Source organism: Silurus aristotelis (assembly GCF_946808225.1).
Source record: "Silurus aristotelis genome assembly, chromosome: 3".
Taxonomy (NCBI): domain Eukaryota; kingdom Metazoa; phylum Chordata; class Actinopteri; order Siluriformes; family Siluridae; genus Silurus; species Silurus aristotelis.
In genome coordinates, this window is record NC_139576.1 from 5505210 (window position 1) to 5530461 (window position 25252).

General features: G+C 38.8%; 1 protein-coding gene across 1 annotated transcript in view; it reads right to left on the reverse strand.

Moving 5' to 3' along the window:
• cps1 (carbamoyl-phosphate synthase 1, mitochondrial) overlaps window positions 1–20669 on the reverse strand; it is an 85166-nt gene extending 64497 nt beyond the window's left edge. The window contains exons 1-15 of the mRNA XM_083536259.1: window positions 20409–20669; window positions 16516–16625; window positions 16172–16316; window positions 14560–14649; window positions 13253–13309; window positions 11802–11894; window positions 11623–11712; window positions 10680–10808; window positions 8083–8189; window positions 6630–6771; window positions 5443–5520; window positions 5110–5208; window positions 4842–4937; window positions 2509–2698; window positions 1292–1449 (exon numbers count right to left, since the gene is read on the reverse strand). Coding sequence (XP_083392385.1) covers window positions 1292–1449; window positions 2509–2698; window positions 4842–4937; window positions 5110–5208; window positions 5443–5520; window positions 6630–6771; window positions 8083–8189; window positions 10680–10808; window positions 11623–11712; window positions 11802–11894; window positions 13253–13309; window positions 14560–14649; window positions 16172–16316; window positions 16516–16625; window positions 20409–20495 — 1671 coding nt within the window. The 5' untranslated portion in view covers window positions 20496–20669. The remainder of the gene's footprint in view (window positions 1–1291; window positions 1450–2508; window positions 2699–4841; window positions 4938–5109; window positions 5209–5442; window positions 5521–6629; window positions 6772–8082; window positions 8190–10679; window positions 10809–11622; window positions 11713–11801; window positions 11895–13252; window positions 13310–14559; window positions 14650–16171; window positions 16317–16515; window positions 16626–20408) is intronic.
• Between the last annotated feature and the right edge of the window lie 4583 nt (window positions 20670–25252).

Genomic DNA, 25252 nt, shown 5'->3' on the forward strand with positions numbered 1-25252 from the left:
CTTAATCTACATAACTCTATAAAACAACAGAATCTACATACGTTTCCATATTCTGCTCAAATACACTACAGAGATAGATACAAAAGGTACGTAGCCAGTAGATTCCTATGTGCTTTTTGAGCTTGCTAGTCCACATTTAGTCACCATTTCCTGTCATAATAACCTCTTATGGGTAAGATGTTCCACTAGATTTTGAAGAAATTCGCCAAAATTCAGCCATGAAGGTGTTGGTAAAGCAGTATGTAGGTGAGGTGAGGAGTCCTGGGGTGCAGTCAGCATTCACATTCAACCCAAAGGTGTTTAGTAGGTTTGGAGCTCTATAGCAGGAAGATCTTCTACTCCAACTTTCCCATGTATAGCAGATCTTCATAAAGTTATCTTTGTGTACACGGGAATTGTCATGCTGGAACGGGTTTGAGTCTCCTAGTTGAAGTGAAAGGAAAAATGTAATGAACTTCATCCTAAAGACGTCCTACACGATCGTGTGCGAAACCTTGTGGTGGAAGTAAAATTTTAAACTATTTAGAGTTACATTTAATGTTGTTAGATTCAATTCGATTGGATTCAACTCTACTTTTATTGTGCAAAGTAGCCAATGAAATGCGTTTAGCATCTCACCAGAAATGAATAAGTGGCCTATTTACATTACAATGATCAGGCATAACATTCTAACATGGTGAAGTGAAGAACACTGATTAACTCTTCATCATGGCACCTGTTAGTGGGTGGGATTCATTTATTAGACAGCAAGTGAACATTTGAAAGATTTGAGCGGGATTGACAAATTGTGACGTCTAGACGTCTGGGTCAGAGCATCTCTAAAACAGCATCTTGTGGGATGTTTCTGGTCTTCAGTGGTCAATGTCTATTAATAGTGCTCCAAGGAAGGAACATTGGTGAACCGGCGACAGGGTCGTGGACGGCCGAGGCTCATCGGTGCACGTAGGGAGCGAAAGCTGGTCCGTGTGGTCCGATCTAACCGACGAGCTCCTGTAGCTCAAACTGCTGAAGAAGTTCATACTGTTGATCCTCAACAGTTCAGGAAAAGGGGGATCAACACAATATTAGGCAGGTGACCATAATGTTATACCTGATCGGTGTAAATAGCAATGTGATAAATAATTGTATGTGTGTGTGGATATCCCGGGGAATTTTTCATAAAGAATTACATAACATGCGTTTTTTTTTTTAAGCAGGCGATGGGGAACGTCATGTATGTGCAGTATCCATTATGTGAAGAGTATAATTATATGTACATAATGGAGAGTGAATAGATGAAAGCAGGTCTCACCGACTTCACAGCGACGCTGGGGGCGATCCTCTCGTCGATCTCCTTCAGCTTGTCAGCAAACAGCTGTCGGTCCTCTGTGGCGATGATGGACTCCACAGGTGTACCCAAAACCTTCACTCCGTACTCCTGCAGCACTCCGCTCTGAAACAGCTCCACTCCTGACAAAACACACAATGCAACGGTTTGGGATTTACACTCATCTCATTTGATCTGATATGATGCAAATCAATTTATCAATTAAACACCAATATAAAAAAGTCTTGGCTGCCAGAGAAAATGCAGAAAACAAGGGTTTGAGGGAAACCCCTAGAGGATATTAGTGGGTATTGCAACAGTATAAGGGGAGTAAATGTGGAATGGGATATTCAAAAAGCACATAGGAATCTAATATTTTCTTTCGGCTTCGGATCATCCGCATGTTTGATTTGGCACATGTTTTTACACTGGATGCCCTTCCTAATGCAACCCTCCCCATTTATCCGGGCTTGGGACCGGAAATAAGAGTGGCTGGGGTTGGTTCCCTGACCGGGGATTGAACCCGGGCCACAGCAGTGAGAGCGCCGCATCCTAACCACTAGACCACCAGGGATCCTCACATAGGAATCTAATATTATCATCTAATGATGAATGTATGCATGCTGAACATCCACATATAGAACACAAGCAGAGAAAGGATGATGATGATCAGGTGATCAGGAATGTCTCAGTTCTCAGTCATGTTTACATCACTGACTCCCTCTGTCTTATCCACGTTAATCCCAAACTTCTTACTGCCTTCTGCCTGCTCATTATTAGCTTCATAAACTAGACTACATCTGTAGTGTGTGAGAGACGGGAAATGACACACCAGTGGTGCGCAATGACAAGAAAAAGGTTGATGTGCTATAAACGGCGCAATGAGAAGAAAAAATATTTATCATCTCAGATTAAAACTGAAGTCACGAGTCTGTTTTAAAAAGGTAAGAAGTAGAAAGTACAGATATTTGTGTAAAAATGTAGAGTGAAAGTAAAAATAAATAGTGAAGTAAAATACTGATACCAGAAAAATCGAAGTACAGTAACAAATGATTTGTGCTTCCTTACTTCCCTCCTCTGAGCTCTGAACACATTCAAGACATCTCGACTCTAGCTTTGACGGAAGACTTTAGACTCTTGCTCCGAATGCAACAGAGAGACACGTTTTAAATGCACAGGTGCAAAAAAGAAAAAGAACTCACCGCAGTTGAGTGCCGTTTGTCCCCCCATGGAGAGCAGGATGCCGTCAGGCCTCTCGGTTTTGATCACCTCAGCCACAAACTGGGGTGTGATGGGCAGGAAGTAGACCGTGTCTGCCTGTTTGTCTCCCACCTCGTTAGTCTGCACCGAGGCGATGTTGGGGTTCATCAGCACCGTCTTCAGGTTCTCCTCCTGCACACATTACAACATGGTGGAGATTTGTTTCAGAGCAACAGGTCTAATTAAATAAATCTGTATAAAAACCTCCACAAAAACTCTGCAATGGTCGTAGCTCATCAGGCCAGTGGTGGAAACGTATAAATCTTCAGGAAAAGCCCAAAATATAAGCAAAAAAAAAAAGCTTATTTAAAGACTATTAATATAATACACTGAATTATTTCCTTCACTGTGCCAGAATATTCACGCAATGCTAATTATATAGATATTAGCAATGCCAACAGCACCCTGTCTCGCGGTTTGATTGGGTGGGTGGTTAACATTGATGTAGGTATAAATCACACTTTAAGGAAATGTGGCTGTTCTGTAAACACAGAAACGCAGAGTAATCTCATTACTTACAGATCCAGTGTAAGTGTGATATTTATATATCTTATGCGTCTATATAGCAATTTATACTAATTATGAATACAGCGATAGACCCTGAGTTCCATCATTAATCAGCTCCCAAACTTCACTGCTAAGAGCTTCATGGGAAATTTTTGAAACTAGCTGACTCATACAATAAAGACATAAAGAAGAAACAAGTGAGGAATGAACACACAGGAAATACAGAGGTGAGAAATATAGACATGAAGAATGGAGATATGAGGAATGAAAAGGAGAGGAATGAAGATGTGAGGAATGAAGAGGAAGAAAGAAAATATGAGGAATGAAGAATTGAGGTATGAAGATGTGAGGAAGAAAGAGGAAGAAAGAAAATATGAGGAATGAAGTATTGAGGAATGAAGAATGGATGGATAAAGACGTGAGGAATGAAGAATTGAGGTATGACGAAGTGAGGAATGAAGAATTGAGGAATGAAGATGTGAGGAAGAAAGAAAATATGAGGAATGAAGAATTGAGGTAAAAAGAAGTGAGGAATGAAGAATTGAGGAATGAAGATGTGAGGGAGAAAGAAAATATGAGGAATGAAGAATTGAGGAATTAAGACGTGAGGAATGAAGAATTGAGGAATGAAGATGTGAGGAATGAAAATGTGAGGAATGAAGAAGTGAGGAATAAAGAATTGAGGAATTAAGATGTGAGGAATGAAGAATTGAGGTAAAAAGAAGTGAGGAATGAAGAATTGAGGAATGAAGATGTGAGGAAGAAAGAAAATATGAGGAATGAAGAATTGAGGAATAAAGACATGAGGAATGAAGAATTGAGGAATGAAGATGTGTGGAATGAAAATGTGAGGAATGAAGAAGTGAGGAATAAAGAATTGAGGAATTAAGATGTGAGGAATGAAGAGGAAGAAAGAAAATATGAGGAATGAAAATGTGAGAAATCAGAATTGAGGAATGAAGAATTGAGGTATGAAGAAATGAGGAAATGAAGATGTGAGGAATGAAGAATTGAGGAATGAAGATGTGAGGAAGAAAGAGGAATAAAAAAAATATGAGAAATAAAGAATTAAGGAATGAAGAATGGATGGATAAAGACGTGAGGAATGAAGAATTGAGGAATGAAGATGTGAGAATTGAAAAATTGAGGAATGAAGAATGGAGGAATATAGACGTGAGGAATGAAGAATTGAGGTATAAAGATGTGAGGAATGAAGAGGTAAGAAATGAAGAATTGAGGAATGAAGAATTGAGGAATAAAGATGTGAGAAATGAAGAATTGAGGAATAAAGATGTGAGGAATGAAGATGTAAGGAAGAAAGAAAATATGAGGAATGAAGAATTGAGGAATGAAGAATTGAGGAATAAAGATGTGAGGAATTAAGATGTGAGGAATGAATATGTGAGGAATGAAGAAGTGAGGAATGAAGAGGAAAAACAGAAAATATGAGGAATGAAAATGTGAGAAATCAGAATTGAGGCATGAATAAGTAAGAAAAAAAAAAAAAAAAAGGACAAGACTGTACAGAGTAAACACTGTAAGAGTCATTTTATTGAAATTGCTGCTGGTGATTCCTCCACACACTTGGAAAAAGACTTGTTTCTCTTTTTTCCATCACCAGGTTTATGACCGATGTGTGGACACTAAGCATACGAGGAAGAAAATCAAGTAGCAAATGACTGCAAAGTATCAGTTCTGTGTAGGTGAAAGCAGGAATACATGTGAAAGCAGCCTCGCCTGATTCATGGTGAAGTTCTGTTCGACTTACCTTCATTGCTTTCACAGCCTGTGAGCCCGAGTAGTCGAACTCCCCAGCCTGGCCGATGGACAGACCACCGGAGCCGAGAACCAACACTTTAGACACCTGCAGAAAAGCAGAACACGCCACATGAAGCAGAATGTGTTTTAAAAATCCATAAAGCATAAAAGAAATAAAACATCATTTGTATTTTATTTGTCCACTATAAAAGGTGGTCTACTGTCCATGCACATCTTCAGCGCTTTCTTCTCTATGCGTGTGGACATGGCGCCCTCACCTGGACTTCTGGTGGAACTGCAGGTTTCTTTGGCATCACTGATACGATGCTGCTGTTTTTCCCTTGCTTTATCAGAGACAGGAACGCATCAAACAGGAACTGCACAACAACAAAAGACATCGAGATAATTTATCGACAAATGCACGAACACGAACAATAAAACCTCCTGAGCAGGCACTCGGAGGAGGGTTTGCGTTATCTCTGAACGAGCGGCGGCGTAATTAAATTGGTTTCGACGCGGAGCGTGAAATGGAAGGTCGGGATGTAATTACGGCAAATATCCGTGCATGTTGTCAGAAACAAAACAGATGAATCAATTAGCAGCTGCTGTACCTCTGTATCCGTGGGGCCACCTTTCGCTTCTGGGTGAAACTGCGCCGTGAAGATGGGCTTGGTGTTGTGCATGATGCCCTGAGCGAGGAACAGGGAGTTCAGAATAGAATGGGAAAAAAAAAATTAATGATCAAATCACAGCTACATTTATCTCATTCATACAACTGAGCACCAGCCTATGGGGTTAAGGGCCTTACTCAGGGGCCCAGGATCAGCACTTTGGAGGGGCTGGGATTTGAACTCATAACCTTTGGATTCAACCTCCAACGCCTTACTCACTAAGCTCCCACCTCCTGTTACACTTACAGTTCTTGGATTCAGAAAACAGGATTAACATCCATAACAAGAACCTATATAGAATCCGAAAAGACTAAACACACTAATCTATATAATCACAGCTAATTTGTCGCATTCATTCAGCTGAGCAGCTGCGGAGTTAAGGGTCTTGCTCAGGGGCCCAGGAGTGGCAGCTTGGCATGGCTGGGATTTAAACTCACCACCTTTCGATGGCAATACCATAACCAGCCTCCCTAAATAGCATTTCTGGTGTTTTTGGTTTGTTTGTTTGTTTGTTTGTACGTTAATTTGAAATGAAAGCTCAATTTTGTCTGAAAGTCTGAAGGCTATCCCTCCCCTCCAGCAGAGGGCACAATCTCCTAAATGGGTTCATTCCAGATTACGCATTTGGAGGATGAGAATGCTTCTATTTATTCGTTGTCCAAAAGAACCTTTACAGGTTTAAATAGATTGAAAAAAATTAATTAAATGAATAAATTTGTCCTTTGGATGCTTTAACATGAAATTTCCCCATGATTTGAAATAGTTCCAGCGTGACAACGCCTCTGTGCACAAAGCCAGCTCCATGAATATCTGCTTTACATGGCTTCGAAAGGAAGATCTCCTGCTATAGAACTCTAAACCCGGATGAATTTGAACACTGACTACACCCCAGGCCTCCTCGTCTCACCTACATTAGTACTCGGCTTTACTAACACCCATGTGGCTCAATGGATGTCCAAAAAATCTAGTGGAACATCTTCCCTGAAGAGTAAAGGTTATTAGAACAGCAAATGGAGACTAAATGTAGAAAGGGATGTTCAAAAAGCACTGAATATTTTATAGCTCCATGTGTACTAATCATTAAAAAGTAACCATGACTAATGCTATAGATATGAAAGTGACCGGACCTCGTTGGACCCGTCGTTGGCATTGATGAAGAGCGGACTCCAGTCTAGAGGCAGAGACTCGCTGTCGATCCCATAGCCGTGATTCTGAGCTGTAATGAAGGCTTGTCCCGTCATCACATTCAGCACTGGCTGGTTCTGGCCTCTACACATACAAACAAGAGACACGGTGTAGCATCCAAAAAGAGAAAACACACTTAGCTATGATTTAGAAAGGCAATGCAAAGAGTTTGGTGTGTGTGTGTGTGTGTGTGTGTGTGTGTGTGTGTGTGTGTGTGTGTGTGTGTGTGTGTGAATTTATTGTCGTCAGAGATTCCCCTTTTCTACTCTATTCATAACACATAAAGTCTCGAATCGCTACACACTTCTGCGTTACAATTTCTCTTGTTCTCGTCGTCGTAGCTATGTCTCCGTGCCACCTTTTCATTGGTCCTTGTGTTGTCCTGCACACAACTGTTCTTACTTCCAGCTTTCATTTATATGTACAAATATATACACCGACCAGCCGTAACATTATAACCAGTGCTCGAATTGAGTCAAGTCTTATGGGGGGTCTCCACTTGTTAATCTTGGGGACCCCCTAAGTTTTTACTTGTCATGGGGGTTCCTATTGCATTATGGGGGAGTCCCAGTTCCCCCTATCCCCCTCTAAATTTGAGCACTGATTATAACATTATGAGCAGTGAATAACACTGATTATTTCTTCATCATGGCACCTACTAGTGAGTGGATTTATTTATAAGGCAGCAAGTAAATATTTTGTCCTTGATGTTGATGTTAGAAGCAGGAAAAATGGGCGAGGGTAAAAATATAAGTGAGTTTGACAAATTGTGACGTCTAGACGACTGGGTCAGAGCATTTCCAAAAATCTTGTGAGATGTTCCTGGTCTGCAGTGGTCAGTATCTTTTAAAAGTGCTCCAAGGAAGGAACAGTGGTGAACCGGCAACAAGGTCATGGGCGGCGGAGGCTCATTGATGCGCGTGAGAAGCGAAGGCTGGTCCGTGTGGTCCGATCCAACAGACGAGCTCCTGTAGCTCAAACTGCTGAAGACGTTCATGCGGTTAATGCTCGATGGGTCAGAACTGTTTTGGCAGCAAAAGGGGACCAACACACTATTAGGCAGGTGGTCACAATGTTATGCTGGATTGGTGTATGTGCCTCACCAAGCTTAAACTGAATCCAGATCCACGACTAGATTCTGCTCTTGCTTTTGGATTTCGATTTGATTTGGATTCTAATGTTTAAAGAAATAAATCAATAAATGCTTACCCTGCACTCGCACCTGCCTCCTCCACTACTAGCACTCCCATTATGTGACAGCTGTATATTTATTGTTTTGCATATTTATTGTATTGTGATATATGGATATGCAGGAACAAGTGTAGAGGTTCGTTCAAAGCATTTTCTTAAAAGCGTCTACATGAATTATTTTCACACACTCAACATTTCCATTACCTGTTCCCCATGGGCAGCTTGTATGACTGAGCACCAGCAGCCAAAGCTGTGATCTGGTTCCCCATACAGATACCAAACACGGGCTCTGGACGATTGCTCTCCAGCACCTGATGTAAAAAAAAACAAGGTTTCTTCAATCAACTTCTGAAGCAGTCAATACAATGTAATTTTATTTGTATACCACTTTTAAAGTAGCTTCTCAGAAATAAATACAAATCTACATTCATAAATGAGAGCTTATAACGTTGTGCTCAATGAGCAAGTCAGTGGTGAAGCTCCTTGAGACGATATGAGGAAGAAACCTTGAAAGGAAGCAGACTCAAATGGGAACCCATCACCATCTGGGTGAAAAAAAAAGGCCTAAACGCCGCCTACTTATAACAATCGAATCATGCCGTATATCCCTGTAATCATTCTGATACACGTCAGTGTTGTTTATATCATTTTTACAAACACATCCTACAATGGAGGTTAATTATTTAATATTTATTCAGATCTCAATTTCTAGAGGATCTCTAGAAACTTGAGGGAGGTAGTTGCTTAGTGGCTAAGGCATTGGACTTTGGATCCAAATGTCATGAGTTCAACCCTGGGCCCCTGAGCAGGGCCCTTAACCCCTATAGCTGCTCAGTCATATGAATGCCAAATGCAGTAAATGTAAAAATCTCAAATTCACAAAAAGTGCATTCCTGTTTAAAAAATGTTTTATTCAGAAATTTTTTTACAATTTAAAAAGCAAAATGTAGACAAGCCTATGATTTATGGCGAGCATAAAAATACAACTACTTGAAATGCGCTGTATTTTGAAATCTTCCTGCAAACCTTTCTGTAAAATGATTATTTCCATAAGATTATTGTTACTGAAAATTGAAATAAAGTAAAAACTAATATTTTTCGGTTAATATTTTCATTCGATTTTGGTGTTTTACAAATGAATCCATAATTGCATAACTGAAGCTGAATTTTCATCTGAGAAAGTCTCCGATAAAAATACTTTAAACAACTGCAAACACTGACCGTGATATCCCTGAGGTTTCTTGGCCTATTAATTACCTTCTATATACACAATATGGACAAAAGTTTGTGGACCATAAGATTGGTATGTGTTTTTGAGCATCTTATTCCACATTTACTTCCCATTTACTGTTATATTTCCCTCGATTCTTCTGGAATGATTCCCTCGATTCTTCTAGATTTTAGAGTGTGCTTGCAGAGATTTGTGCTCATTCAGCTAAACAGCCAGGTACTGATGTAGGCCTGGGGTGCAGTCAGTGTTTACATTCATCCCAAAAGGAGGTCAAAGCTCTATAGCAGGCCACTCAAGATCTTCCACTCCAATCCATGTGAACTAAATCTTCATGGATCTTCATGAATTGTCATGCTGGAACAGGTTTTGGTCTTCTAGTTTAGGTGAAGGAAAAATGTCATTCTACCACATCCAATAACAACTTATACAATTGTCTGCCTACAATGTTGAGGTATCAATTTAAGGAGGAACCACAAATAACTGGAAAAGTCGTCTCTCCCGATACTTTTCTCCAGATGGTATCTTGCTTCAATATGAAATCGACCTTGAATATAATGATCAATGTCATTCAACCAATAAATAATTTCCTGATGAGTCCTAATCCATGAGTGAACACCAGGTTCTGTACATCTTTTACATAAAAACACATCATGCACCAGTTAAAGCAGGGGTCCCCAAAATACGACCCGCCCCCACATTTTAAAGATTAAAGACGTATCTTTTTAGCAAAGCCTACACATAACACACATCACATCATAACCTTGTGCTCCAGAACATCTGATCACATGCACATTATCAACTTGTGCCGTTAATATCATGAACAGCAGCTATGCTAATTCCTCTCCACTGCTTCTCTTTCTCTCCCCATCCTGAAGCATCCTAAGGTTTGGCCAGCTCCAGTCAAGTCCCACCTCATGAAGATTGTGGACCTTCAAAGAAGTAGATACCGACCCCACAATCATCCCAAACCATCTAGAGACGTACCAGCGCCAATTGGATCCCACTACATGTGGAGTTTGGAAACTGGACCTCTTTGAGTGTTTAAAAGCTCTGGCATGGAGAAGCTGGTGTTGGATCTGTGATGATCTCGAATGTTGAGCTATTTTATGAGTTGCTCAGTAGCTCCTAGTTTTATAACCACAATGACTGTAAAAGACTGCAGAAAGAACATTACTTATAATTTTACACTCCAGTGCTCATGTTAGTTCTCACTCTCCAGTCTTCTGTATTGTTTAAAGACTATAATCACACTCTTGATGTCACCCAAATAAGGATGGGTTCCCCTTTTGAGTCTGGTTCCTCTCAAGGTTTCTTCATCATGACATCTAAGGGAGTTTTTCCTTGCCACAGTCGCCACGGCTGCTCATCAGGGATAAATACACACCATTTACCTTGACTGTTGATTTCTGTGAAGCTGCTTTGAGACAATGTCTGTTGTGAAAAGCGCTATAGAAATAAACTTGACTTGAATTGACTTGACTTGACTCAAGATCATGCCATTATGATGCTATTATAATATCATTATTTAATAAGGGATTATAAGACAATCGTAGCGTGTTGAATAAAGTACCTTGCGGAGGTTCTGGATCAGGGTTCCAGCCAAAGCGGGGTTTCCGGGGCCGTTCGAGATGAAGAGGCCGTCATACTCGAGGCTCATGAGGTCTTGATCCCACGGCACCAAATGCACCTCGGCGCCGCGCTGCATAAACACACACACACACACACACACACACACACACACACACACACACACACACACACACACACAAATAGATACAAAAGTTTAGTTTTCTAGTCTGAAATGCCAGTAACGGAAAAAAGAAAACTTTTTTATTGCTAACACTCACACTAGCTCTGTTCCTCCCCAAACTGTTACCACAAAGTTGGAGGCACACAATTGTATCAAATGTCTATGGTTGAGTTAGCATGACATTTCCTGTAAATTCAAGTAGGAGACCCAAACCGGTTCCAGCATGACACAGTGCACAAAGCCATGAAGATATGCTTTACATGGGATGGAGTGGAGGATCCCTCGCTAGAAAGCTCCATTCCTACAGAACAACTTTGGAATGAATGTGAACGCTGACTGCACCCCAGGCTTCCTAAACTTCTCACCTACATCAGTACCTGACTTTACTATCACCCTTTAATTCACCTAGTGGGACATCTGCCCAGAAGTGTGGATTTCATTATAACAGAAAGTAGAATGAGATCTTCAAAAAAAAACAAACAAACAAAAAAAAACACACAAATCTTATGCTCAGGTGTTCACAGTATTTTGTCCATAAAGTCTATTAGGGTTTAGAATGTGACTAAATTAAACTTCTTTGACTAAAAAAACATTGGTTTTTTTTATTATGCTGATAATAAAAAGATAGAAGGCCACGTGATGTATACGCTAGTATGGATAATTAACTTTCCTATCTTACAATCTAAACTAGATCTTTAATGATTAACTGATAAAGATCAAATAAACATTGGTGTAAGAGCTGGATGTAACTTTGGATGCCCACCTTGACGAGCAGCCTGATAATGTTGTGCTTGATCCCACAATCAACAGCCACCACTTTGACAGGATTGCCTTTTCCATATACTTTGACTTCCTAAAAAATAAAAAAGAGATAAAGAAGTTTTGAGTAACAGTAGCACGGCCTGTAAAACAATGAATCATCTCATGTCAGGGTCTGGTTACCTTTCTCGAAACTTCTGACACCAGATTCCGGACACTCGGGTCAGTAATTTCTACAGGCTGCCCTTCAAACTCAATCTTCCCCAAAACTGTTCCCTGGTGGAAAAAAAAAAATCAAACATTATTTCAAATACATTGAAATTAACTATAAGGACAAAAGTGTGGCATGTGCTTTTTGAACATCTCATTCCACATTTAGTTTCCGTTTGCTGTTATTATAAACTCCACTGTTTTGAGAAGATGTTTAAAAAAATCTGGTACTGATGTCGGTGAGGTGAGAAGTCCTTGGGTCGAAGTCAACGTTCCAACTCATCCCCAAGTTGTTTAATAGTGTTGGTGTTCTATAAGCAGATCTTCATGGAGCTGGCTTTTATGCACTTTGTGTCATGCTTAAACAGGTTTGGGTCTTCTAGTTCAAGTGAAGGGAAAATGTAATACTACAAATTGTGTGCCTCCAACTTTGTAGTAACAGTTTGGAGAAGAACCACACATGGCTAAAAAAAAGTCAGGCATCCGAATACTTTTGTCCATAGACTGTAGGTCATGATACAAAAAAAAATGGTATCTTGAATAAGGAAAAATAAAAGGAATCTCCTTTTTGGTCCAGACTAATAATTGAATAGGATTCTCTCAAGTGGCACTTCCTTGTGTTTAAAAGCACTAGTGATGAGTCGTTCAAGCAAAGGCGGAGGCGTATAAGCAAAAGCAATCGCAAAATCTCTGTAGGTTATGTACAGGAAGCAGAACCGAGTAGTTTACTGTACATCTCGATAAATTATTCGAACTACAGTCAAAGTCGGTGTATGTAGACGTTTTGGGGATCTGCTTATTAAAAATTTTACGTCGTATTTTATTTCTGATCAAAGGAACACAATTAAATAAATTTGCTTAAAAAAGGATTTGTTCATTTTGATGAACAAGATTCAAAGAGTTAAGTCACTTAAATGATCCGATCTTCCCATCACTTGGAAGCACCTTGTTGATGAGGAGAAAAGCCAGACTGGTTAGCGCAGACACACAGCTCAAAATACCAGACTGAGGCAGACGATGTATTAAACCTCTCCTGGAGAAAAAGCATTCCAGTTATTGAACCTTCACCAGAGGTCTGGAATCTTGGGCTTCAATGAAACTGGACAGAAAATGATAAGAGTGTGTTTTTCCAGTCACTTATGTGATTTTGTGCTTATTGTAGCCTCAGATTCCTGTTTTTGCCCGGCAGAAATGCAACCTGATGTGGTTAGTTACCTCATGGACCGACATCAAGTACATTCTGAGATGCATTTTTTCCATTTCAGTACGGTTGTAAAGTGTGGGTATCTGAGTTACTGCTGCTCTACTGAGGATTTTGTGGGTTTTTTACTGTTGTTTTATTGCAACATGTTCACTGGTTGGAGACTCAGGAGATTTCACCAAGGTTCTGAAATACTCAAAGCAGGAATGAGTAATTGGCCTACCTTGTCTCGGATGATTTTGGTCAGCATCCTAGTGTCCACGCCGTATAAAGCTGGAACCTATCAAATTGACTTGCGTTAGAACATCACTTTAGTATCGAAGGAACAAAAACACAACAGTAAATGAGGAGAAGCTTCTTCCTGAAGGCAATCGAACCCCTCGACTGGAACACCAAGGACTCATATGCACAAAACCCATTACTTCAACCTGCTTGAAATCCACAATACAAACTACCCCATTCTGCTTTTATGGTGTTTGAGACGCATGCATGTTTTGTTTATAGGCAATAAACGAATGAGTGGAAGAAAGTTCTGTGGAGAAATGTTTGTCTCCAACAGAAGAACAGGAGAAAAGATATGATCAGACTGCCCTCACCCCCACAGTCAAACATTGAGGTGGAAGCTTTATGGTTATTGGAGCAGGGAGACTTATTCTGGAAAGTAAAGGAATCCTGAACCAACATGGATCCCATTCTATACTTTAACAGCACACAGTTCCGTCTGGACTTCGGCTCATTGGAACAAGCAGTCATCTGGAGTGATATCTATCATGAAACTTCCTGATCAGTCACCACCACTTAAATCCTATTGAGCTGCTCTGGGATGAACTGGATCACAAGAAAGAAATCTCCAACAAGTAAAGAATACATTTAGCAAGTTTTACAAGAGGTACAGCAACGTATTTTAGCTAAATATTTAATAAAATCAAATGTCCAGATGCTGACAGTGTGTAAAGCTGTTATTCATGCTAAGGGTGGATTTTCCTTTTTTTTTTTTTTTTTTTTTTTTTTTTATACAAATAAAATGGAACATTGGGACCCTAGATTTGTTTGCTCATACCGTTATTGTACCTGGTTCTTGGCATATGAACAAAAGGAGCATGCATGTGTTTTTTTTTTTTTTAGAAAACCATGTTTTCACACTTTTGTACAGACACCGTACATTTAAAAATTGCATTTAAATAAATTAAATTAAATCACACTGCCTCTACCACTCTGTATGTAAAGGCTGCTCTGTTTTAATTGTAAATACTATTTATTTTGTAATTCACTGCACCTTTATTCGATGCTATTACATAAATTCTAATATAATCCTCAATTCCTTAATTTAAATTAAATTCTTAATTTTTTTTAACCCTTGTTTTATTTAATTTATTTTCAATGTCAAGGACCAGTCGTAAAACCATTTCACTGCGTGTACTGTGAAATGTTCATGTCCGTGACGAGCAAAAATGTATGTTAAAATTCTGATTAGTAAAAGAGCAGCGGACGTATCGGACTTAACAATGCGATCAGTGTGCAATACTGTACCTTCTCCTCCTGCAGCCACTGTGACAGAGACTTTACCGAGTTCCAGTGGCTGTAGTTGTGACTGTAATCCTGCACCACTAGCCCTGATACCTGCAAAAAAATCATAAGGAAACTTAATAACAGAGCTGAACATGATCATAAGCTGCTAATATGTTTACACGAAATGAACAAAGGTTTCTGGACACCTGACCATGTGTGTTTTGATCCTGCATTTAGTCCCCATTTGCTGTTATAATCAAATAATACTAATGAAAGTAACGAGGCCTGAGGTGCAGTCAGCATTCCAATTCATCCCTAAGGTGTTCAATAGGGTTTTGGAGCTCGATAGCAGGAGATCTTCCACTCCAACCCATGTAAAGCAGATCTTCATGGAGCTGGCTTTGTACACAGGGGCATTGTCATGCTGGAACAGCTTTTGGCCTCCTAGTTCCAAGTAAAGGGGAAATTACATGGCGCATCCAAAGTTCAATTGTATGCCTTAAGCTTTGCAGTTGAAGAACCACATATGGCTGGAAAAATCAGGTGTACCGATACTTTTGCAGATATAGCGTATCATTAGACAGTCGATTTTGCAATTATACCACAGTTCAGTCAGAGGGCGCTGACTCAGATATCTTATACCACAAGGTGATTGGAGGCCTAAATCTGATTAATCAGTAGATTCATTTGAAATTATAGCCCCGGTAGCTGAACAGTAGGTTCATTTTACTGCATTGGTTATGGAAGGAGTCTCGTGTATAAGCAGTGTCAATTCTTGGTTTTTACCAGTACTGGTTATATAATGAGTGAGCAATGATCTTTAAAAAAGTGTAAGAATCGCACAGTCTGTAACCGGCTGAACATGTCGTGCTGCTTTTTTGTTCTTATTAATTTCAAGAGAGAAACATGTGGAAAGCTGCAGAGGGAGCAACTGTTTTAAAGCTGCACATTCTGAGGATAAAACAAGAACATCCAGGATTGGTTCATTGTGCATGGAAATGACAGCGTGTTATTAATTGTAAGGCCACTATCTAAATTTGTGCTAAAACTGACACGTTACCATTTTTAACCACTTGAGGAGCCATGATTCGGGTTTAAAATGGACAAAAGAGAACTCTATGGCTCTTGTCGGCGAGCTAACATCTGTTTTACCGTGAGACTAAACCGCTCACGAGTTTCAGCATGCGACGAGTGGCGAAATATTTTGCAGTGTTCGTTGCTCGAATTTGCTGAGTTCAGCAGCTGACGAGTACAGAGGTGTTACTGTATAACAGTGATGTTAAGATTTGCATCGGTGCATCGGCATAAAGGGATGTGATTCATCGATTTCAAAAAGTGTGCATTGGATACAAGGTGGAATTTGTGATGCCTTGTTTTTAACACTAAAAAAAATATTTATTATTATATAACTATTAATTGATGCGCTATGCATTTATTATTTAGAATGTGACCAATAATTTGTGACCAATATTTGATATGTAGATTGATCTATAAATATATATAAATGTGTATTAATTATCTCCAGACAACATTTAATTGCTGTAAAATTGTACGATTCTCTTATTTTTGCGCAAATAATTGTGCTACACAGCATGAAAAGTATATTATTGCAATGGTATAATGGGATGGTCACCTGAATACGATCCGACTCTGCGTTCTTTCTCAGTCCCACTTCGTCAAGCTCCTGCATATTGGGGACACCATAGTTGCCAACTATGGGGTAGGTAAGTGTAAGAATCTGACCTCTGTAGCTGGGGTCTGTAAGGGCCTCAGGATATCTAAAAAGGAAGATTAAAATGTACTCATATTCAAGCTTATATCATCATATTAGAATATAAAGTGTTGTAAACTCATATCAGAGCTCATATTAGTGTTGTAAACTCATATTATGCCTCATCTCAGAAACTTAGAGAAACTCCATCTTCGCATTTCTCCCAGTATCACTTATAGAGGTGAAAGCAGTAACTGTTTCCTCACCCCACAAGCCCTGTATTGAAGACCAGCTCTCCGGATGCCGACTGGCCATTTCCAAAGGAGTATCCCTTCATCACTGTGCCATCTTCAAGGACCAGGTGAGCAGTCTGAGCCTGCATGCAAACACACAATGCAGCTGTGAGTGTAAGCAGATATTCAGCAGGATCTGCAGGACCAGTACAGTATGCAGTTCATGATGTGGATTTGCCCAGGCATGTAGAAGTGAAGCAACATTACATCAGACTGTTCTGCTGGTACAGAATGCATTCATATCAGTGGGTGTGTTTGTGTTTTTATGGAGAGTCTTGAATAGGAAATAAACTCCACATGACATAGAAAATGAATTACAGTGAAGAACGTTGTTCAACAGCAACTCAAATCCAAGTGTGGTGTTGATACTTTGCAAAGTAATTATGCAAATATTATACAAGACAGTTAGATAAGTAGCTACTGAGCTTGCAGTTACCTTGCAAAACCAATCATTAACTTTTGGAAAGCATTTTTATGAAATATAATACAGGTTTAACTTTTCAAAAATCAACTGGATATCCATCTCGTTCATCCACCACAGTTGTATACTTATATCAGAGATGAATTTAATTGTAGATACTCATGTCAGAGCTCAAATCGATATTACATTCTTATAGTGGAGCTCAGAGTATCAGTATTTCTAGCTGTATCAGCATATTTCTGAGTATTATATATTTTTAACACAGCTCATATTAGTATTATAGACTTATAGTTGAGCACATATCAGTATTATACAGTATACAGTGGGTACGGAAAGTATTCAGACCCCTTTACATTTTTCACTTTTTGTTATATTGCAGCCATTTGCTAAAATCATTTAAGTTCATTCTTCTTCCTCATAAATGTACACACAGCTCCCCATATGGACAGAAAAACACAGAATTGTTGACATTGTTGCAGATTTATTAAAAAAGAAAAACTGAAATATCACATGGTCCTAAGTATTCAGACCCTTTGCTGTGACACTCATATATTTAACTCAGGTGCTTTCCATTTCTTCTGATCATCCTTGAGATGGTTCTACACCTTCATTTGAGTCCAGCTGTGTTTGATTATACTGATTGGACTTGATTAGGAAAGCCACACACCTGTCTATATAAGACCTTCCAGATCACAATGCATGTCAGAGCAAATGAGAATCATGAGGTCAAAGGAACTGCCTGAAGAGCTCAGAGACAGAATTGTGGCAAGGCACAGATCTGGCCAAGGTTACAAAAAGATTTCTGCTGCACTTAAGGTTCCTAAGAGCACAGTGGCCTCCATAATCCTCAAATGGAAGACGTTTGGGACGACCAGAACCCTTCCTAGAGCTGGCCGTCCGGCCAAACTGAGCTATCGGGGGAGAAGAGCCTTGGTGAGAGAGGTAAAGAAGAACCCAAAGATCACTGTGGCTGAGCTCCAGAGATGCAGTCAGGAGATGGGAGAAAGTTGTAGAAAGTCAACCATCACTGCAGCCCTCCACCAGTCGGGGCTTTATGGCAGAGTGGCCCGACGGAAGCCTCTCCTCAGTGTAAGACACATGAAAGCCCGCATGGAGTTTGCTAAAAAACACCTGAAGGACTCCAAGATGGTGAGAAATAAGATTCTCTGGTCTGATGAGACCAAAATAGAACTTTTTGGCCTTAATTCTAAGCGGTATGTGTGTAGAAAACCAGGCACTGCTCATCACCTGTCCAATACAGTCCCAACAGTGAAGCATGGTGGTGGCAGCATCATGCTGTGGGGGTGTTTTTCAGCTTCAGGGACAGGACGACTGGTTGCAATCGAGGGAAAGATGAATGCGGCCAAGTACAGGGATATCCTGGACAAAAACCTTCTCCAGAGCGCTCTGGACCTCAGACTGGGCCGAAGGTTTACCTTCCAACAAGACAATGACCCTAAGCACACAGCTAAAATAACGAAGGAGTGGCTTCACAACAACTCCGTGATTGTTCTTGAATGGCCCAGCCAGAGCCCTGACTTAAACCCAATTGAGCATCTCTGGAGAGACCTAAAAATGGCTGTCCACCAACGTTTACCATCCAACCTGACAGAACTGGAGAGGATCTGCAAGGAGAAATGGCAGAGGATCCCCAAATCCAGGTGTGAAAGACTTGTTGCATCTTTCCCAAAAAGACTCCTGGCTGTATTAGATCAAAAGGGGGCTTCTACTAAATACTGAGCAAAGGGTCTGAATACTTAGGACCATGTGATATTTCAGTTTTTCTTTTTTAATAAATCTGCAACAATGTCAACAATTCTGTGTTTTTCTGTCAGTATGGGGTGCTATGTGTACATTCATGAGGAAGAAGAATGAACCTAAATGATTTTAGCAAATGGCTGCAATATAACAAAGAGTGAAATATTTAAAGGGGTCTGAATACTTTCCGTACCCACTGTATATGTATAGTAGAGCTCATATGACCTCAAACAAAAGATTGAGGTTTTGAGTCTCCTTTTGATGGTTCCTTTTTCATGGTGAATTGTACATGTACAGTAAACTCGACAAAAAGTGTAAATAACTTGTCATAAATGTTTTACTTACTACTTTAAATGAATAATACAATAATAAACTTTTTTTGTAATTTACTAGTACAAACTCTGTTTTGAAATGTTACTCTGAACTTTCAAGCCACTCGGGCTTCAGATTTTTCGCGAGTTACTCTCAGTCCGGTTCCAAATGAAACGTCCAGAGAGTACATTTACATTTACTTTTGTGGCATTTAGCAGACGCCCTTATCCAGTGAGACGTACAAAAGAGCTTCAAATCTCTAAGAGTTGTATATATATATATATATATATATATATATATGTATATATTTAACTTTCTTTCAGCTTCTCCCATTAGGGGTCGCCACAGCGGATCATCCGTATGTTTGATTTGGCACATGTTTTTACGCTGGTTGCCCTTCCTAACGCAACCCTCCACATTTATCCGGGTTTGGGACCGGCACTTAGAGTGGCTGGGGTTGGTTCCCTGACCAGGATTCGAACCCGGGCTGCAGCGGTGAGAGCACCGCATCCTAACCACTAGACCACCAGGGACCTTAAACTTTCTTTCGGCTTCTCCCATTAGGGGTCGCCACAGCGGATCATCCACATGTTTGAATTGGGACATGTTTTTATGCTGGATGCCCCTGGAACTCTAATGGCTGGGGTTGGTTCCCTGACCGTGAATCAAACCCGGGCCGCATCCTAACCACTAGACCACCAGGGAACCGAAGTGTGCATATATATACACACATATATATATATATATATATATATATATATATATATATATATATATATATATATATATATATATATATATATATATATATCATCATCATGTATACATTACATCACAATTATTTTCTTTGCATATCCCAGCTTGTTAAAAAGCTGGGGTCAGAGCACAGTGTCAGACATGATACAGCACCCCTGGAGCACAGAGGGTTAAGGGCCTTACTCAGGGGCCCAAGAGTGGCATTCCGATCAGTTACCCAGCACCATAACCACTGAGCTAACAGTACCTGTATATATATATATATATATATATATATATATATATATATATACATATATATATAATCTTAGTATAGTCATATAGAGCTTCAGTCAGTAGTATATACTTATAGTGGACTCATATTAGTATTATATAGATTAAACTATATATATATATAGACTATATTATATAGAGTACTTACAGTAGAGCTATTATATACTTATAGTAAAGTTGTATGATTATGTTAAAGCAATGCAATATGACCATTACTTTTCAAGTGCTACATGATATCCGTCTCATTCATCCTCTACAGTGCATTCTGAATTTTGCAGGACATACTTTATTATACATATACTTATGTGCACAGTGCAATATATAATAATTGTTATAATATTGTTACCTTGACACAGAGAGAACGAGCTGCGGATCTCCAGCCGACTGACGCAAAATTCCTAATAAATCTCCCAACTGTCAGCATATTGCTCATGTTTCTGACTCCACGTGAATGAGTATGAATTTAATCCCACACTGAGTTCCTCCTCCACTGAATGCGCCGATTTCAGTTATTCTTTTTCTTTTTCTTTTTCTTTTTCTTTTTTAACTTCTCTAAAAACTTGAATGAGGCAATGTGGCAAGGTCTGGCCGGGGGCTCGCGCGTGTGCACCTTTTGGCAGCCAATCAGAATAAAGTAAAGAAGAGAGTAGCCAATCAGCGCTCAGAAGAAGAAACAATAGGCGGGGCGTGCACGAACAGTATGTGGTGTATGAATGCTACAACCTGTAATATGAGAATATGTGACCGTAAATAAAAAAAAATTAAAATAAGATTATTAAAATGATCTAATCTCCATGTTTTACTATATTACTGTTAAATAATATTTATGTTTAAAAAGTGCAAGACATTTATTTTAGAATTATAATTAATAATGCTCAATAATTATAATTAATTATTGAGGATGGAGCCACCAGGAAGGAGGAAAAGAGGAAGGCTAAGGAGGAGGTTTGTGGATGTGGTGAGGGAAGACATGCAGGTAGTTGGTGTGAAAGAGGCAGATGTAGAGGACAGGGGGGTATGGAGACGGATGATCTGCTGTGGCGCCCCCTAATGGGAGCAGCCAAAAGACGAAGAAGAAGATACTAACAACTATAACTCAAACTATTAGTTTATAAACTCCGGTCCCTCTGTCACTTTTTTTTTGGGTGGTGGATCCTTCATAGAGCTGTTCCTCTATTATGGAATAGTGTGTAATAATGAACAGGAGTTTTAGTGGCAAAATATAAAACCTATTTGCATAGTGAGGATGAATGCATTACTAATGCAAGAAACCCAATGAACACAATTCAACAAGTCTCCTTTCACTGCACCCACAGCGGCACCACCCGCATACACCATCTCTATGACCCATCATCTAATGACCCCATGTTTTATGTGCTTTTTTGTTTCTTTTTTCAAGCATTACTGTTTTCCTGGAGATTTAAAATGAAGGCAAATTGTGTGTTTTTGTGCAAATTTTACAGGAAATAAAAATGCAAAAGTATAAACGGTTCATGAAAAAAAGCTAAACATGGTTTTGAGCTGTTTGGGTCGACATTTTCTCACGATGTCCAGCTTTTCTTGAAAAGTCCGTCTTGTGAATGTCCTTGTAAATGTGTCTGCACCCAAATCCATTTATTCTTCTCTGTCAGTTGTTGTGGAATAAAAAAACAACAACTATTAAATTATATTTATTTGTAGGACTGGATTTCTTAAAATATTAAACAATAATAATGTATCATAAATCATCATCATGTCTTGTCTATATATGTTATCAATTTATACAATTTTCATACATGTATGAGAAGTTAGAAATGTATTTTGAATATTTTTAATCAAATATTTAATATTTTAATATTTATGTATTTAATATTAACATTAAAAAAGTGCAAAATAAAAAAAAAATAAAAAAATACTGTTTTAGTATAAAAACGAATAAAACACTGTACATAGGCAGGTTTTAATAATAATAATAATAATAAAAAGAACTAAAAAAGTTAAAGTAGTTACTACATCACAGCACCCTGATATTAAATCTTTTTGCAATAACATCTACTAAAGTGTTTCATTCCTAAAATATAAAAAAAAAAAAATTTCCAAGGGTCACTGTCTGGAATTTTGCTTTAGGGATCCTGCATTTCAAAAATCAAAGTGTGTGTGTGTGTGTGTGTGTGTGTGTGTGTGTGTGTGTGTGTGTGTGTGTGTGTGTGTGTGTGTGTGTGTGTGTGTGTGTGTGTGTGTGTGTGTGTGTTTCTGTCTGTAATCTGGTGCCTGGCCACATTACTTACGCCTAACCTGCAACTTCAGAAAGACTGCTGAACCCAGCACAGTATTCCCACCATGCTCAGCATTCTCATGTTCACTCATTAATCCCGTTCCGTCACTAAAACCGGCCGTCACTGCCCAGGATCTGTCATGCTGTATAGTGGTCTACATGGCAAAATATATATTATAAAGTTTCATATTTCTATAGCACTTTCCACATTGTACAATGTCTCAAAGCAGCTTTACAGAATGTAAAACAAAGTGTCAATATAAGTGAATTATGTGTATTTATCTCTAATGAGCAGCCTGGGGCGACGGTGGCAGCAAAAAAACTCCCTTAGATAGTATGAGGAAGAAACCTTAAGAGGAAGCAGACTCAAAAAAGAACCCATCCTCATTTAATTGACACCGAGCGGGATTATGAATCATTTAAACATCGGAGACTGAGAAACCTAACGAGCACCGGAGTGTGTGATTAGGAGTGGTGTGCTTTCTGCAGTTTTATACAGTCAGCTGAAGTTGTGGAACCAGGAGCTCCTGAGCAACTCATCAATTAGCTCAGGATCTGAGATTAGTTTAGATTTAACAATAGCTCCTCCATGCCAGAGCCTTTCAGTGTTCAATGATGGAGAAACAGCACATGTAGAATGTTATATTAAGTCGTGATTAAGAAGTTGGTTATCCTCAAAGTCCAATGCACGAAATCTTTATGAGGTGGAATCCAACTGGCACCGTTACATCTCTAGGTGGCTCGGGATCCTCGTTTGGCATCTCGTTTTTGCACAACACAACTGGAGCTGGTGCAACTTCGAGATGTCTTGGGATCCTTGCAGGGTCGGCATCTTCTAACTCAGTAGGACACTGAAAGACAATGAGAGTAGACTACTTTTTTAAATGACTATATATATTATACATATGAGTGACCATCATTGTGCCATTGACCTTCATTGTACAGCTTTAATTGTAGAGCTCAAACTGAAAGTCCTTATCTTGGCTGATTTTGTTACAATGCTACGGTAAGTATAAATACTGTATATCCATTTTTCCGATGTCAGGAAAGGATTTCAGGACTTTGAAAATTGTCTGAAGATTCTACAGTGCTGTTTGCCAGCTAGCAGACATTGGCTAATCTTTTATTTTAATTAGAAGATTGCTAACATATTGTACCAAATGAAAATATACGGATCAACATGTACACTCAGCATCACATCATACTATATAGACAAAATGTGTTTTTTGGAACATCCTATTCTACATTTAGTCCCCATTTGGTTTTTATAATAACCTCCACTGTTCTAAAATGTTGTTCCACTAGATTATGTGGAGATTTGTGCCTCATTCTGCCATAAGGGTGTTGGGGGGGGGTTTACAAAAACATTCACCTCAACAGTTTAACTGGAACTGAGAGAATGGCTGATGCAACTTACACTTTATTCTTTTTACACTTCACCTATAGGTGTCACTAATTCCCCTCTTTTTCAGGTATAATATACAGTATAAAAATATGAATTACACAAACAATATGTACATAACACAAATAACTATTTCACATCTAGAAAAGTATTTTGGCACCATTTCAACTAAATCACGTTTCTCTCTGTTACACTGGGCATTCTAATGCTGGGTTAGGTTTGGTCTCCTAGTTCCAGTGAAGGGAAAGTTTCAGGCTACATTTTATAAAATTGTGTACCTCCATTTTGGTAAATGTTTGAGGAAGACCCACATACATATTGCTGGAAACGTGAAACGTATAGCTTGGAAAAGTCAGGTGTCCCAATACTTTTGTCAGTCTACTGTACTGGTTTAAGGCATCTGCCAAATTCTAAAAAAAATTCAATGTAAATAAATGCTAATGACATTGGTAGTTGTTTTATTACGACTTTTTTACACTAGTACCATAGGATATTTCATTGCATGAGCTAAAAAGCCATTAAGTCATCCATCAGACTCCATGAGCTTCCTTTCTATTCTCAGACACATGACTGCTCGAGAAAAGGATGGAGTTAGAATTGGCATCAGAGCAGATGTTCTTCTGTCTCCATTCACCTTGGAGTTTGTACCGCTCGCTGTTTTTCACCATCTCTAGCCATACATAAGCGCTGAAAATAGCCACGGTTACCATGGCAGAAACCTTCAACAGGCTGCTATTAGTTAAAATAGGCTCCAGTTTGCTTCTACCTTTCAAATACAGTTCCTTTACAAATGTAATGAAATTAACAGATATTAGTAGTATAATTCTGCCGTATTGTCCATCGATAAATTACATTGTAGCTTAGACTATGGCTAGAATAAGTGTATTGATTCATTATGAGGTAAAAAAGTGTGTTTTTGAGGCTAATTCTGTTCGAATTCAGCTGACAGAAGTATTGGTCTACTTCTCATCATTAACACACGGGGGCAGCACTGATTGATTCATTCCACTGTAGGTTTTTTTTTTCCTTAAAAGCTCATTGTAGATATTTATATTCATGCAGGACAGTGTGTCTTTAAACAAAATCTATTTTATTCAGTCACCCATCATTAATCCAATTTGAACAGATCTACCACTTGTTATTCGTATATAATTTTTATTTATACTTTTTCATTATTTTCTGGTTGACAACATTCTGAATAAATTCCACTCTGATGCTCCACTCAGTGAACATTTAATATTTTTTTAATTCATAAAGACTATTTCAATAAATATCATCATATTCATGCAAATCATTTACAATTTACCGGGGCATTAAAAAAATATATATTTTTTTAAAATATTATCATATGAATGCAATAAACAGATAAAAATGCATAATTATTAAAATATCAGGAATAATTACTTTAAGAATCATTAAATATATATATAATTATACTAGATTGATTAGTCAACATGATGTAAAATGATGAATTACCTCACTTCCTGTCATGCAAAAGCTGGAAGCTGTTGTATTTTTATATTATATAAAAATA